This window comes from Lagenorhynchus albirostris, chromosome 20, assembly GCF_949774975.1.
Source record: "Lagenorhynchus albirostris chromosome 20, mLagAlb1.1, whole genome shotgun sequence".
NCBI classification, from domain to species: Eukaryota; Metazoa; Chordata; class Mammalia; order Artiodactyla; family Delphinidae; genus Lagenorhynchus; species Lagenorhynchus albirostris.
This window is the reverse complement of record NC_083114.1, coordinates 52177280-52191933: the sequence shown is the minus strand read 5'-3', so window position 1 is coordinate 52191933 and position 14654 is coordinate 52177280. Positions and strand designations below refer to the sequence as shown.

Genomic DNA, 14654 nt, shown 5'->3' with positions numbered 1-14654 from the left:
GTGACCTTCTGCATGGTTGACTCCCATCAAATTCCCGTGGTTCTTGGATTCTGAATTCTTTGTGCTAAACACCCTGCATGATATACTACTTTCCCCAACACACACAGACACAATGGTTATCCACCATTTATGCAATTATCTAGTTCCAAATCACATTTATCGGGGCAGAAGTGAGTCGGTCCTGTTCTCAGAAAGGCTGTTCCGACATGGCCTTGAGTTGAACTGCTTTGGAGTTTGCGTGAAGCTGGACATGCTAGTGGGAGGATTTGGGCTGAGAAGCGTGCGTTTGCTTCTACTGCTGCTTGATCTTTGTTAACTGAGAGACCCTGAGCCGCTCCACTGACCTCCTAGTCACCTTGTGCCACTACTGTCTTGGGAACGCTCAGCTATGAAGGATGCCTGCCTCACGCTGGTGAGGGGCAGTCTCACCTTGAGAGTGTTATCTTCGGTTTTAAAGACAAATCCAGCACAGAGCAGTCCGTTTTTTCTTGGCCAGGGTTGGGATGTCTGCCTCAGACCAGATGAGCTGAGGACAAGGTGGGGTGTCTCACAAAGAATAGGCTTCAGTGACAGTCACACATCCACTCGGTGTCCTCTGTAGGGAAGAAGCGGGGGGAGGGTCAAGGACAGTTGGAGCCCCTCTCAGGCTGAAAAGACCAGAAGGCAGCTTTGGCCACTTGAGGGGCCAAGGGCCTCAGCTCTGCAAAAACACAAAGGTCTTGGGTGCTTCAGGGTCAGCGCTGGTACAGCCAAAGGATGCCAGCCTTGTGCAGGTCCTTCCACAGGGTGGCTTCCAGGGACAGATCATGGTTCACGTAGAATATCAGTGGCTTCTTTATTCGTTCGAAATAGTGGTCAGAAAATTTCTGGTAGTTGCTTGTGATGAATCCATAGGCACTAACCTGGACGAGGACAGTCACTGAGTTAGCATTTACTGCGCTTCCACTATGTGTAAAGTGACGCGAATGTAGAAGCCACGTCCCCCCATAGCTGCCTTGTGTTGTGTGAAGGTGAGGATAAACGGTTCTCGCCCACACTTTAATACCCTGAACTGTGCTCTTTCTACACATTTTCTCACTCAGCCTTACAACCATCTTGGGTAGATATTGTCCCCATTTTACAAATGGGGAAACAGGCTTAGAAAGGTAACCAGACATGTGTCCCCCGTCACAAACTAGTAAGTAGCTGGGCTGGATTTTGAACTCGGGTCTGTGACACCAAAGCTGTGATCATCACTGCTCAAGATAGAGGCAAAAAGCCCCTTACCTCCTATTCTAGTGGTGACTGCAGACAAGAAGACTCCTGTTTAAAACGGGGAAAAGGTGACCAGAGTCCAGTGGTGCCTGGCCTCAGTTCTTGCGCTGGCTTCAGTGTGGGTCACTGCCTTTTCTTGAAAACCACTTCTCAACCTCTGTCTCTGCGCACATCATGTGGGCACCACCCCATTGAGAATGTCTCATACAGTGATTTCAGAGATTCCTTGTGTGGTTGGCTGCCCACCTTAGTTCTAGAATGTCTTCACAAAAAGATGTCTCTGCCCACTTTTGTTAAGAAGATTTTGCTTTCACAAGAGCAGTTGGATAAAATGTGCCTTAAATACCATATGGAGCAGCTGCCCTGGGGCAGAGGGGGTGAAAGAAGCCAGCCCAGGGGCAGGTGGCTGTGATTGGGAACTCAAGGCTGGCACAGGGGACTGTCCTATAAGGGACCCTGAAGACCACTTCTGCCATCCCGTTCCCGAGACCAAGATCACTCCTGCAGCTGGGGCATCCTTCCGCCACAGGATAGAGGCCCAGAGTCCCAGATCTGGGCTAGCAGGCCTCTCATGTAGGGGATATCATGGATCAAATTAGGTTCCATTCAAACCTACTTTGCTGCTGTGGGCTCCTGAGAGGGAAGACCTCTTACCTGGTCACAGGTATGCAGTGCTGTCAGCAACATGAGGGCTCCAGTACTAGGCATGTATAGGTCTCTGAATTTTGTGTTAATCCACTTGGATTTCAGAAACCTGGAATCAAAAAGAGCCATCAAAACTCAGGACTTCGGGTCCTGCAGGTCCTGCACACCAGCTAGCTTGATGGTTGCGCCATTACACCAATTTGGTTGGAAAACTGCAAAAATTTCCTGCCCCTCTACCCCAACCCACCCCCAAATGAACTATACACAAAAATCTTTGGTTGAGATAACAAAGAGGAACAGGTCCTCCCAAAGGACCGCAGGTGAGAGCCTTCCCCTTCCTCCCACTCTCTAGAAGCCTGAATCCAGTCTAACTCACCTTTCCTCTCTACAACACCCTCCTGCACCATAGTGTCTAGGGCAAAGGTGGCCTAGTTAGTTAGCCGGATATCTAAGCTTCTACCTCCAGACTTTGGCCAAGCAGGAGCCACGTATGAGGACAGAGCACACAGGTCCTGTGACTGGAGGCACCGGTGAGGTGATGAGGGCGGTGGGGTTTGAGATCTGCAGGCAGGTGTTCCCCAGGCTCCTCCCATGGTCTCCTGTGTTTGAGCTGTGATCAGGCCCGCAAGTGATGACAACTCGGCCTCTAGCAGTCCCAATACACCCCCACATCTATGGTCCCCCCATGCCTGACCTAAGGCTTTCTGAGCTTTCCTAGTAAGAAAACCTGATGAGTTCCCTCTCCATTTCCCATCTACCTTGACTGATAGAACACCACCTCCATCAAGGTATAATACTCAAAGTAGTAAGTGAGGCAGTATAAGTGCTTGCGGCGTCCTCGTACATGGCCCCCCTGTGGGTTTAGTCCTTGGGGGGATAAAGCCGGTGCTGCCGGTGGGTGTGGAGCCAGGGGCGGGGGTGAAGCAGTTCTTCCCAGCACCACCCCTGCCCCCACCTACCTCTCTGTCAGGTAGCTGATGAAGTCTGGATGGAGTAGCTTGAATTTGCTGGCAGAGGCTTCTGGTCCAAAATAGGTCTGAGGCCTAGGACCCACGATAGAAGTGGACAGAGGGGCCAGTGCCGTCTTACGGCCCGTTGGGGAATGAGGAGAGGGGAAGGGCGCTGGGACGGTGGCGGCGTGTGGACCGGTAGGGGCGGGGCTGGACGTAGTAGCGGGAAAAGGGGGTGTAGAAGGTGGCGGGCAGCACCGTCGGGACCACGTGCGGCTTCCCGCCCACCAGGACCTCCAAGGGCGGGGTGTACGTGAGAGAGGAGGGGGGTGTGAACAGAGCGGGAGGGGTCGGGTAGCAGCAGTGGACCGGGTGGTGGGGAGGGGGTGGGAGGAGAGGGAAGTAGAGAGACTCAGAGGGGGCGCTCTCTTGGTTCTCGGAAGGGCAGGGGAAGCACTGGTTTTGGGGGAGTGGTGAGGTGGGAGGCTGGAAGAAGGGGGGCTCCTTCAGGAAGTGGGGCACGTAGGGGGCGATGTAGGGCGGGATGCGCCGAATGGGCCCGATGTAGGAGGCCGAGGGTGCAGGGCTGTAGGATGGAGACAGAGCGCTGGGCACAGGGGGAGTTTGGGAAGAGTTTCGAGAGAGAGATTTTAAGCCAGATTGGGAGGGAGATTTGGAGGCGGGTGGAGTGATGTTTTGGGCAGACCCTCGAGGCTGGACATGAGGGCTAGGGTTCAGGGAGGAAGACCGGGAAGAGGGCTGTGAGGCATTTGGGGTGGCAGGGTGAGAGGGGAGACGGGAGGAAGACCCCCGGGTGGAGGACGGGGAAGGGGCTGAGCCACCGGCGCTGGTGTAGGGCTGCTGGTTGATGTGGTTGGATCGGGATTGAGAGGGGGACTGGGAGGGGGAAGGATTAGGGGTGTGGGAGGGGGAGCTCATTGGTGTTGGGGAGGCTTATGTCTGCTCGATGTCTTTGAGCCAGCCCCCCCAGAGCCAGTCCTGCCCCGCGTCACATAGCCCACCCTCATGACCAGCTGCAGCATTGTGAGCTCTTGCAACGGATTGTTAGGTAATCCCGAGGGGGGTGGGGCACAGGGCAGGGCTGGTGGAGCCCCCCAAGGAGGCCTCAGCAGCTGCTCTTTCATGGTGGGTGAGATGTCCTGGAGCCACCGAGATGGGAGGCTGGTCATTGTCACGGGGGTGGCACAGATTTCTGAGGACCTGACTCGGACAAGAAATTGTCTCAGCACAACAGGGAGGAGGTTTAGATGAGGACAGGACATGGTTCAAAAGAGCTGGACACAGGCCTGCTGCCCAGGAAGGTGGGGGAGAAAAGACAGAGGGCCCTTTGTTCCCACTTCGCCGGACACTGGACTCACGTCGCCTGCTCTCCCATTTCATGGGCAGTCTTGGGAGGGTGCCCGCCAAGAGGAATGGAATGGATACTGGCCCCCACTCTTGGTTTCCAGACACAATGTGCTGGACAGGTCCTGCGGCTGCCACTGGCTGGGTGGCTGGGTTGTTTGTGGGGACAGCAGCCCGAAGCTGAGGGGCCAGGCCTGCCTGCTCAGGAAGGAGCCCCTCGAACCTACAGCCCACCTTGTCAGGAGGGTCCCTGGGGACCAGCAGCGTTACCTAGGCTTTCCTGGGGGTAGGAAAAGAGCTTAATCTTCTAATGCTCTGTTGAACTCGGGGGTTTTCTTGCCGCCTTCACCCACCTTTCCCATCTGACAGTGGACCCTGGGAGCATTACCATGCCCTGCCCCCTGCCTGGCTGCTCACCTGTCCCCTTTATCGGGGCCCTCAGGGACAGGCACACCTAGAATGGCCGATCTTAGCATCATGTAGTCGCGGATGTCTGAGGGGATGAAGATATAGCGCAGGTCCTGTCGGAGGGACAGAGAAACAGCCGCAGTGGGAACGAGACCACGTCAAGATCCTGCTCAGAGTGGACCGCTCTCCGCCCAGTCTGTCTGCCCTGATGGGAGCATTTCCCTCTTATGCCTGTAATTCCCACTTTCAGGTACCCTGCTGGTTTCAGTACTCAAATCCTTCGATACTCTTCCCTTCAAGAAGTGATGCTTAATTGCCATCCCCTTGAGTGTGGGCTGGACTTAGTGACTAATGAACAAAATTTTTCTAACGCGTAGGAAAAAGTGGAAGTAAGGAAGGGTATGTGACCTTGGAAAGTGGGTCATAAAAGGCACTGGAGCTTCCTTGCTCTCTGGGATCGCTCACTCTGGGGGAGCAAGGGCTGTGAGGGAGCCATCTGAGCTCCGGCCAGAGGCAGGCCTGAGGACTGCAGCCCCTGCCCGTCCTGACCGCGACCGCTGGGGGACCCTGAGGAGACCCCGCTGAGCTGCTCCTGAGTTCCTGACCCGTGAAAACTGTGAGATAATCGGTGTGTGTTGCTTAAAGCTACTAGGTTTGGGGGTAGTTTGTCATGCAGTTATAGATAATGCCTACAGGTTCTGTGGCTACACCAGAAGTGGAGCTGTCCCGTGTTGTTCTGTCACGAGCTGAAAGAGGCCTCGGTGCACAGACACTGTGGCTAGGACACCCCTGAATTCCCTGGTCAGAGGAGGAAGCATCTAGAAACTCAAACCAGTCCTACTGAGCATCCCAGAACCCTTATCCTGGGACCTCCCCGCTGCATGTGGTAACCAGCCTGCTGTAGAAGCGAAGCACTGTGTTACAACAACCAGCTATGGTTGAAAGAAACTGGAAGCGGCAGACAGATTCAGATTCCAGTTCTCCTGCTCCGAAGCTGCGGCTCTGGGCGTGTTTTCCTCGATTGCTCAGCTGAGCCTCAGCTTCCTGCATGGTCTGCTGTGAGCCCTCAGGAGGGCACACATCATTCTTCTAGTGGGCAGCGTGAGAGATGGAAACAACCCTGCACTGCGGTCAGAGGGGCCTGGATTTTGATGATTCTGGCTGGGTGGTGGCCTTGGACACACCGCCCTCTGGAAAGGGGCTGCTGTGATGCCTGTATCCGGTGCTGGGAAGGAGGGAGGCACTCAGTAAATACTGTGTGTAGCCTGAGCTCTGGGTGCGGGGGAGTCTGGATTTGAATCCAGCCCCACCGCTGCTTTACTGACTGAAGGGGCCCTGAGCCTTAGTCTCCTCACCAGTAAGAGAGGGCTGGCGTGGCCTCTGTAAGTGCCTGGCATTCCATAAGCTTTCAGTCAATACTCATTCGTGTTCCACCCCAGAGTTGTCCTGAGCCACCTGAAACCACAGGGCGCCCCTGCCCAGATCCGCCCCTTCAGTGGCTCCATTGCGTGGGCCCAAGACCCTGGCACAGCCTCTCTATGCACTGGGCTGGGGCTTGGGAACCCTGTGGCCCACCCCTCAGACGCGGGTTGGGAAACAATGGCACCGACTGTCAGTGGCAGCCTCACCTGTCCCTGCGGCACAGAGGTGAAGCCCAGGTTTGAGTAGGAGATGAGGGAGTTCTTCATTGTGTTTACAGTGAAACCGTAGAAGGAGGTCTTGGTGCCCACGTCCTTCTCAAAGCCTTTGATCACAGCACCATTGAGTCTGGTCCAAACAGAGGCCCATCAGCCTGCTTGTGGCTACACGATGCTGCGTGTTTACTTCCATCCCCAGGGGGCCTCACCTGTCCCTGTTCCATCCCCAGGGTTCTGTCACTCCCTCTGCCCACAGCAGCCCCAGTGCCCGGTCACTAGCCCCATCCCCACAACTCGGGACCTGAAGGGATGCCTTGTGAAGTGGACAAAGCTGACCCTGGCAGCTCCTTCCTCCTGGGTCCCCTTAGCCGACCACACCCTCGCTTATCTTCAGGGCCTGTTTCCGTAATGCCTTTGTCCGCGCGCCTGTCTGCGCATTACAACTGCTGAGCTGCCTGAGGCCACTGCTGCCTTGGCCCATGCCCTCACCTATGATGCTCCCCCCCCCCCCCCGGGGGCTGGCTGGGGACCAGCTCTCCACCCAGCTCCTCTCCTGCTTCCTCCCTGGCCCCTGCCCCACATACCTGAACACGTAGTCATGGACATCGATGTTCTGACCCTGGCGGGAACCATTCAGAATGCCTCCGTTACCCACCACGGCACACCGGATGCAGCCCGGAAGCAGCTCCCTGGAGACGGCAAACAGCCTGGTGCTCTCAGAGCCATTCAGGAGGCTCAGGGTGGAGGCGATGGCTGTGGGTGTGGGACAGGGTGGGGCACCACGAGGGGTCACATGGGTCATTGGGGCCTTCCCAAGACTTCCTGGCTCCCCACCTGCCCGAGGCCTGACACCAGCCCCTCTCCAGAGGCACAGAGGGTGGAGGACAGTGAAATGCCAGTGGGAGGAGGGTGGTGGGGCAGGGGGTTTGGCTGTGCCCTCAATCATCTCAAGAACTCATACCAGTCCTCCCAGGACCGTGTGTATTCCCAAAGAAAATAATCGGAGGCATGGTGGGGCGGGGGGCAGATTTAACGCGGAGGGGGCTCTGGGTGGTTTCCCACAGAAGCAACCACCCGCAGGCTGTTTGAGGCCCCACAGCCGCTGTCCTCGGCCACCTTTGGGCACTGGCATCTTTCACACCAGGGAAGCCCCAGGATGGTGAGAGCCACTTGCAGGGGCAGCCAGGCCCCTCTTCTGGACACTGTGCTGCTTATAGAGATGAGGGGGGAGGGAGTCGCACAGCAGGGGTGTCGAGCCCTGAGGCCCGCCTGGGAGGAAGAGGCAGGGGGTCCACATCTTGGTGCTGTGAGGGAGGAGAGGCCCATTCTGCACCAAGGCCAAAAGCAGGAACAATGGACTAGTTGAAGCCAGAGGGCTGCAGGCTACCTTGGCCGGAGAGCCCCTGCCAGCCGTAGGGGGCTTTGTGCCGGCTCAGGCTGTCCCAGAGCTCCTGGGTGAAGAGGTTCCCTGACAGCAGCACTGGAATGGAGAGATCAAACAGATCCCGGAAGTGAGGGTGCCGTTGAATGGCGAGATAAAGTGGGTGTCGACAGGGCAGGTTCTGTGGGTGAGAAGAGAAGAGGGCTGTTTCTGGGGGTTGGGGTGGGTAGGAGCCACCAGGGGGCTGGAAGGGAAGTGCCGCCCGTCTCCCTCTAGACTTGGGCAACCCCCCGATCTGCAGGCCCAGGTGGCCTGTAGTGCAGCAGCCCAGTGGGGCTGGGAGCTTTCTGGATTTACCCTGCCCAGCCCTTCTCCTGGATGCCACATCTGGGGCCTGATGGCCTCCTACAACTTCACCTCACACTAGGGGGGAACTTTGAGGCATTTTCCCACAAATGGATAAGACCTGCCTGCCCTGTAGTGGAGGAGGAGGTCCAGCCTGGGCTTAGGAGTCCGTCAGCCTGGATCCAAATCCTAGCTCTGGCGGTCCCTGCCGTAGGATTCACGTGGAGCAGGCTGCTGGGAAGACTTATGACATGTTTCTGCCAGTCGGTGCCTATACTGAATTGAAGTGTCCCCTCCCCCAATTCATGTCTGCCCAGAACCTCAGAATGTGACCTTATTTGGAAATAGGGTCTTTGCAGGTGTAATTAGTAAGATGAGGTCATACTGTATTAAGGTGGGCCCTAAATTCAGTGACCGGTATCCTCATAAGAAGGCATGTGCTGATGGGGGCAGAGATTGAGTGATGCACCTACAAGCCAAGAAACACCTGGCGCCTCCAGACGCCGGAAGAGGCCAGGAGGGGTTCTTCCCTAGAGCCTTCAGAGGGAGGCTGGCGCTGCTGACACCTTGATTTCAGACATCTGCCCTCTAGAACTGTGAGAGAATCCATTTCTCTTGTTTTAAGCCACCCAGTTTGTGGTAATTTGTTCCAGCTGCCATAGAAAGCCCTCGAGGGCCTCTGCACACAGCGACCTTGAAGGAGGGCAGTGTACCAAAAAGGCCTCAGCTCCATCTGCCTGCAGCCCCCATGTCAGAATCCCGAACAGCCTCGGCTTGGGTGGAGCTGTTCTTCCCACTGAAGGGGGCTCTTTGTTAAGCCGTTGGTTTGATCAAAGGACAATGCAGGAAAGAGCTGTACAGTCATTTCTGCTCTTATGTGACATATGAGTGCCTAAAAACCATTATGCAGAATTGTGCAACCAAAACCACAGGGCTTTGGGGAAAAGGGATTAGCAGCGCAACACTCAAAAACTTGATCAGTGATGCATAAAATAACGTGGGTAAGATAGAAGCAGTTTTACATACATTCGCTGGTTAAGGAATATATAAGTACTACTAAGAATATGGCACTTGACCTTGGAAAAGACTTGACATTTGCTTGTGGATGTGGGTGTCGGAAGGGTGGCAGCTTGGGAGTTTCCGTGAAGTGGTGGAAAGCTGGTTATACCGTATGCGATGAAGCGGATGGCTATCTGAAGTGTGCGTGTGTGCCTTTTGTGTATTCCTACATGGCTCCCTTTGGTTGAGTGTGGTTTTCCGCATTTACCAGTGTTCTTGCTGACAGAATCACTGAAAACACACACGGAATTTGGATTATGCTCATATTGTTTACTAATATAGCAAATACTTATGGAACAAATTCATGTTTTCAAAGCAAGCATTAAGCCGAACTGACAGCGCTAATTTCACTACTATTCGGTTTATCATAGGGATGTTTTCCAGGGCCTTCTTTATGAGGCTCCAAGAGAAAAATCTTCAGGTCTCTGTATCTGGAAAGGCTGCACTTTCCTTGGGCAGCTGGCTTGCTTTTTACCTCATGGACAGGGTGGCAAACTTTCCTTCTTTGCCGTGGCCACTAGGAAGCTAAGAGCCGGATATATAGCCCATCTCTTACACCCTGTGGCACATTTTTCATGCATTTATCTGACGTTGTCTAATTTTCCTCCCTTTATTTTTCCTTTACCTGCTTCTTCATTTTATTCTTTTTTTTTTTTTTTTTTTGCCATGTCATATGTATCCGAAAGCCACCTCAAATCCTTTTTTTAAATGAGGTGGGGAAATATGTCAATTAGCACCAAGCAGCTCAAGGTGAAAAGGACTTTAGGAAAAGTAAAGGTGACCTGACCAAGCACTTATAAGACCCTCGACGCCTCTCTTCAGCCCGCTGGCCAAGTGTCCACCCGGCCTCTGTTATCAGGAAGGGGTCCCCATCACCTGCCCAGGGCTGCCTACTCTGTCTCTGACCGCTCAGCAGTCACTAAGTCTTGCATGGGGTGAAATCTTGCTCCCTGAGGCTTCAGTTAACAATTTCCAGTCTCTGGGGCATTAAAAACAACTCTTAAACCCGAATCAAGCCAGAATTACACAGTCATCACCCCTCCCAACCACAGCACGCAGAGGGGGTGAGGCCGTATTGCTCAGTGGTTCAGAGCCAGGCTCTGGGGTCGAATGAGAAGCTCGAACCCCTGTACCACCTCTTCTCCATGAGTGACCTTAGCCTTTCTGCGCCTCATTTTACTCATCTGTAAAACTGCCTCACAGGCTTGCAATGAGGCTTAAGTGAGAGAACTCACGTAAAACGCTTGAGACGGCCTTTCAGGCCACAGTCAGCGTGATCTGTTACAGAGCAGGGCCCGGAAGTGCTCAAAACCGTCTTCCCAGGGCTTGGTGTTTACTTCATGGTGAGCAGTTTAAATGTGACTTTTACAGTAAAAAGACATTTTGAGGAGTAGAATGTAAAGGTCACAGGACTTTTAAAGACAAATCAAGACTTCCCAGAACTTTTCAGCTGGCTACACCCCAAGGAGTAAATATGGAGTCACCCTTCTCTGCTGTTAGGGTTCAGGGAACCTCCGTGGTCAGGTCTGAGGAGCCCTGACTGGCTGGCTGCTCAGTTCTCTGCTTCCTTTGGGGGAATGGCGGGGCGGGGCCGGGGGGGGGTGGTTCCGGAGTGCTCCCGCCAGCAGGCTCCTGAGAATGTTCTCATTTGTGCTTCTCTTTCCCCTTTTCCCCCAATGCTAACTTGAGAATGTGAGAAACCGCCCCAGGGTAGCTGGCCCCAGTACCTTTCTCGTCGTAGAATTCGATGCCTTGGGTCCAAAGAAAGCTTGAGACGATGTGATGTTCCTGGGGGAGAAGGCAGAAGTAAAGCAGGGATCTCACCTGCCCCTGGAACCTGCTGTCTGGCTCTGTTAGCTCTGGGGGCTGACATTCCATCAGGGTCTGATTGTTTTTTCTGTGCTCCGATTCTTGCCCATCCCTCTCTCTTTGGGCACACAAAATACTGTCCTATTATTATGTTCTACCCAGAAACCAAGAAATAAAGAAGCCCCTTGGCAAGCGGCTGAAATGTGGAGTGTATAGGAACAGTGAGGTGGTGGTGAAGAGATGAAAAGATAAAACAGGAAAGATTGCCAGCCCCCTGGGATTGTGACCATCTGAGGGGTCTCCCTGCCAAAAGGCCCCAGAAACAGGTGTTAGATCCCAGGTGCCTTGGGCCCCCTTCACCTGGTGAAGGGCATGGGTCTGAAGCCTGACTCCGTGGATTTGTATCCCAGGATCTCTGGAAGCTACTGAACTTCTCGGAACCTCAGTCTCTGTGTCTGTTCAGCGGGGGTATTCATACAAGTGTGAAGATAATCACATAGAGACAGGCTGGGACCTGGGGGCCTTTGCTGCAGTGCTTGCACGTGGACAAACGACCCCTCGAGCCACAGAATGCAAAGAAACTTATAAGGGACTAAAAATAGCTGGGTGCGTGTGCAACTGGGGCAAATTATGAACAACAAGGTACAAAAAGACCAAAACCTCAGCAAAAGCAGGGTGTCGAGCAAAAGCAGGGTACTGCACAGGTACCCTGCACAGGTAGTACCACCAAGGGGGTGGGCACCTAAGCACCCCCTCTGGCCCAACGCCTGGACCCATTCCTGCTGTCACCCAGTGTAAGGAACCAACTCGCGCCCCCGCCCCGCCCCCCCCAGGGAGCAAGCAAGGGAACCTGTTACTTGTTTTCGCTTCCCCCTACTGCAGCAGGAGCCCCAGTAAAGCCTTGCCTGAACTGTTGGGAGGTGCAAACGCAGAATTTATGTTACCTTACATAAAAAGCCTGCCTTCAGGTTTGTGAAAGACCATGGAGGAGCAGGCCAGGAAAAGCAGGGTGATCCCTTCCCCCAGCTGTCCCTTGTGCCCCAGAGGGGCCACCCACATAATCCTGTAGTTCGTCTGTGAGGAACTGGGACTGTGGTGCTCAGCCTAGGTGGCCTTTGAGAATCCTAGGGAGCTTTTGCTCCCTCCCCAGTGATTCTAACACGCAACCAGGCTTGGAACCTGATGGAGGAACTGCTGAATCGGTGGAATAGAGACAGAAGGGACAGAGTTGTGGGGCGGGGCTGGGGAGCCCCCCAATCCAGTTTTGCTGCTCTGAATTGCCCCAGCCTCAGGGAGGCCTGCTCCTCTCTCCAGAGCACCCCTTACGCTCACAGACTTCCCCCAGCCCCTCCCACTCCGGAATCCATGGGCATTTACACACCAGCCTGGGAGCTGAGAAGGAGTGGGGAAGGGGCCAGCCCAGCTCACCCGCACCCCTATGGAAAATTTAACCAGCCCGAGGAGAAAGGAGGTCGATGTTGTGCAGTTTTTCATAAAACTAAATTTACTCAACTTAGATCATATTCTTAGGAATTCTTCGCCCTAAAATAGCCTTTTCTTTTACAAAATAATGTTCACGGTAGATGGTAACTGGCAGGTAACTGGCGTCCTGTAGTATCCTCACCCCCTCCTCCAGAAAAAAACAAGTCTAGAAATCCAAGCCCAGGAACTACTGATTCAGATTCTTCTGTGAGTAAATTCCTGAACCGATTCCACTCTCTAACCTGCAAGGAGAGCCCCGTCTCGGGTGTGGTAGGCCTGGTCCCAGGGCCTTGCTTCCCTGGACTCTCCACTGTAGCCAGCCAGGTAGGTCCGTTTTTGGTCCCCAGTTGGGGAGGTCGCACAGCCTGCTGTCCCCGCCCAGATTTCCATCCCACCTGCCACCCTGCTTACCCACCTCCTACCGAGACTGAGTCTGGACCTGGCCCCTGGGGTTTAATTACAGCACAGACGTCACCAAAACAACAAGGATATGGACAGGTTCTTGGGTTGTACTAGATTTTTGAAAGATGAAAGATCTTTAAAAAAAGCTTTGTTGAGGTGTAATGGATGTTCAGCAAACCTCATATTTTGAGTGGTATTAGTTACTTTCAACAGATGTTCAAGTGTTTCAAAACATCCTTACATAAAACTGACAAGGATCCCCTTTCTTGATACCCTCAATATTCTCAGTCCTCCTTATGCAATTTCTGACTCCAGGGAGATGAAATAACTTCAGGTATTGCCTGTTAGAGCACCTTTTGTTCTAAAGGGACCGGACTCATCATCAGTGGCAAGGGTGTTTCATATTGTTTGGAAATTTGGGTGGCTTCTGACCTTGTTTCCTGATAGCAGACACTAATTTTGATTTCATTTCCTTATTCCTGGAGCAAGGTTTAGTAAGGACTGTGCCGGTGGGAAAGCGCTGGGAAGGGAAAGACACGCCCCGCAGGCCTCAGAAATCCAGGCTCTGGGCACAGCTTGGCCCACCTTCCAGAAGTAAAGCTAAATCCTTTTGAGGCTTCTTCAGTAACTGGAATCATCACCTAGCAAAGGCAGGCTCTCAGATTTCTCCTCCTGGGGCACAAATGAAAGAAAGGTGCCCAGGGTCGGCGAAAGGGAGCGGAGCGCAGGAGGAGGCTCAGGGACGGGAACTTGGATGGAGCCCAGGATGGGCCCCAGTTCGCCGATCGCGCCCGATTGCGCCCAGACGGTGCTTATCAAAATAAACGGAGCAGAGAGCCGGGAGTTAAGGGAGCCCGGCGCGGGGAGGGCAGGGACCACAGCTAGAGGGAGAGGCGACCCGCCGCAGCCCGGCTGAGGAGCCCGGCCAAGTTGGAACCGGGAGACTTGGATTCCTGCTCCCAAGGAGAGCTTGAAAAAAACGTGACGTTAGCGAGGGACAATGGGTGGCAAAAACGGGGCTGTTTTTAAAAGATTCAGGTGTCCTAGCCAAATCTGGACAATAGAAAGGGTTTCTTCTCAGGGCCGGAGGGAAGTAAGCGTAAGGTTGTCGGGAGCCGATGGCCGGTGCGCAAGGGGCGAAGCTCCTCTCCGACCCCGGCGGAGGCTGTGGGGCCCCGGCAGCACGAGTTTAACGCTGGGGTGGAGGCTCTGGGGACAAAGGGCCGCAGCCCGAGTGCCCGCGGCAAGCCACCCCGGAGGGCGGCCCAGCCCTGAGCTGGGCGCCCCGCGCGTCCCCTGCGCCCTCCAGACAGGTCCCGCGCGGCAGCCCCTACCTGGCTCCGGTCAGGGGCCCCGGGTACGACTCCACCGCCGAGGAGTACAGGGCGACGAGGATCCCCAAGCAGACAATCGCGAACAGCAGCAGCAGCCAGAAGACAGGGACGCGCGGGAGCCCCATGCAGCCCCGGCCCGCGGGCGCCCCGTCGGCCGCAGTCCCGGGCGGAGGGGAGAGGCCTGGGTGGGCCGGGCCGGACTCCTGGACTCGGCCTCCCGGCCCCTGGGGCCCCTCCCCGCCTATCCCCGTTCTGCCCGTGCCGCACCCTCGGGGCCTGCGCTACGGGTCCCGGGGGCGGGGCCGGGGAGAATGTAGCGCCGGCGCCGGGAACTGCCGTCGCCCCGCCGGCGCCCAGCCCGGGGACACCGCGCGAGCCGTGGTTGGGCAGGGCGCTTCCCGGTACCTTCAAGGGCGGGCGTGCGCGGTCCGGGAGCTGCGGGACGCGGGGAGACGCCGCCACCTGCCGCGTGGGCTGCTCACTGCGCCCCGACGACGCCCGAGGCCCATTGGAGGGGCGGCGAGGATGGAGGAGCGAACGCTGACAGCCCAGACCCTGGCTAGAGCTGGAGGGGGTGAGGTAG

General features: G+C 55.3%; 1 protein-coding gene across 6 annotated transcripts; it reads right to left on the bottom strand.

Annotated features, from left to right (window-relative positions):
* Positions 1 to 113: 113 nt before the first annotated feature.
* Positions 114 to 14406, bottom strand: LOC132511027 (alpha-N-acetylgalactosaminide alpha-2,6-sialyltransferase 2-like). Of its 6 annotated transcripts, XM_060133711.1 has the most exons (10): positions 14072 to 14209; positions 13323 to 13409; positions 10772 to 10832; positions 7647 to 7821; positions 6844 to 7012; positions 6251 to 6389; positions 4632 to 4735; positions 2859 to 3059; positions 1909 to 2008; positions 114 to 902 (listed from the first exon to the last, which is right to left on the bottom strand). In XM_060133711.1, exons 2-10 carry the CDS (start codon positions 13373 to 13375, stop codon positions 735 to 737), a joined length of 1170 nt encoding a protein of 389 aa, XP_059989694.1. In that variant the 5' UTR covers positions 13376 to 13409; positions 14072 to 14209; the 3' UTR covers positions 114 to 734. The 6 variants fall into 6 exon arrangements, with proteins under 6 accessions (XP_059989694.1, XP_059989696.1, XP_059989692.1 ...); XM_060133713.1 differs by lacking the exon at positions 13323 to 13409 and having other exon boundaries at positions 114 to 595; positions 14072 to 14392; XM_060133709.1 differs by lacking the exon at positions 13323 to 13409 and having other exon boundaries at positions 14072 to 14385.
* Between the last annotated feature and the right edge of the window lie 248 nt (positions 14407 to 14654).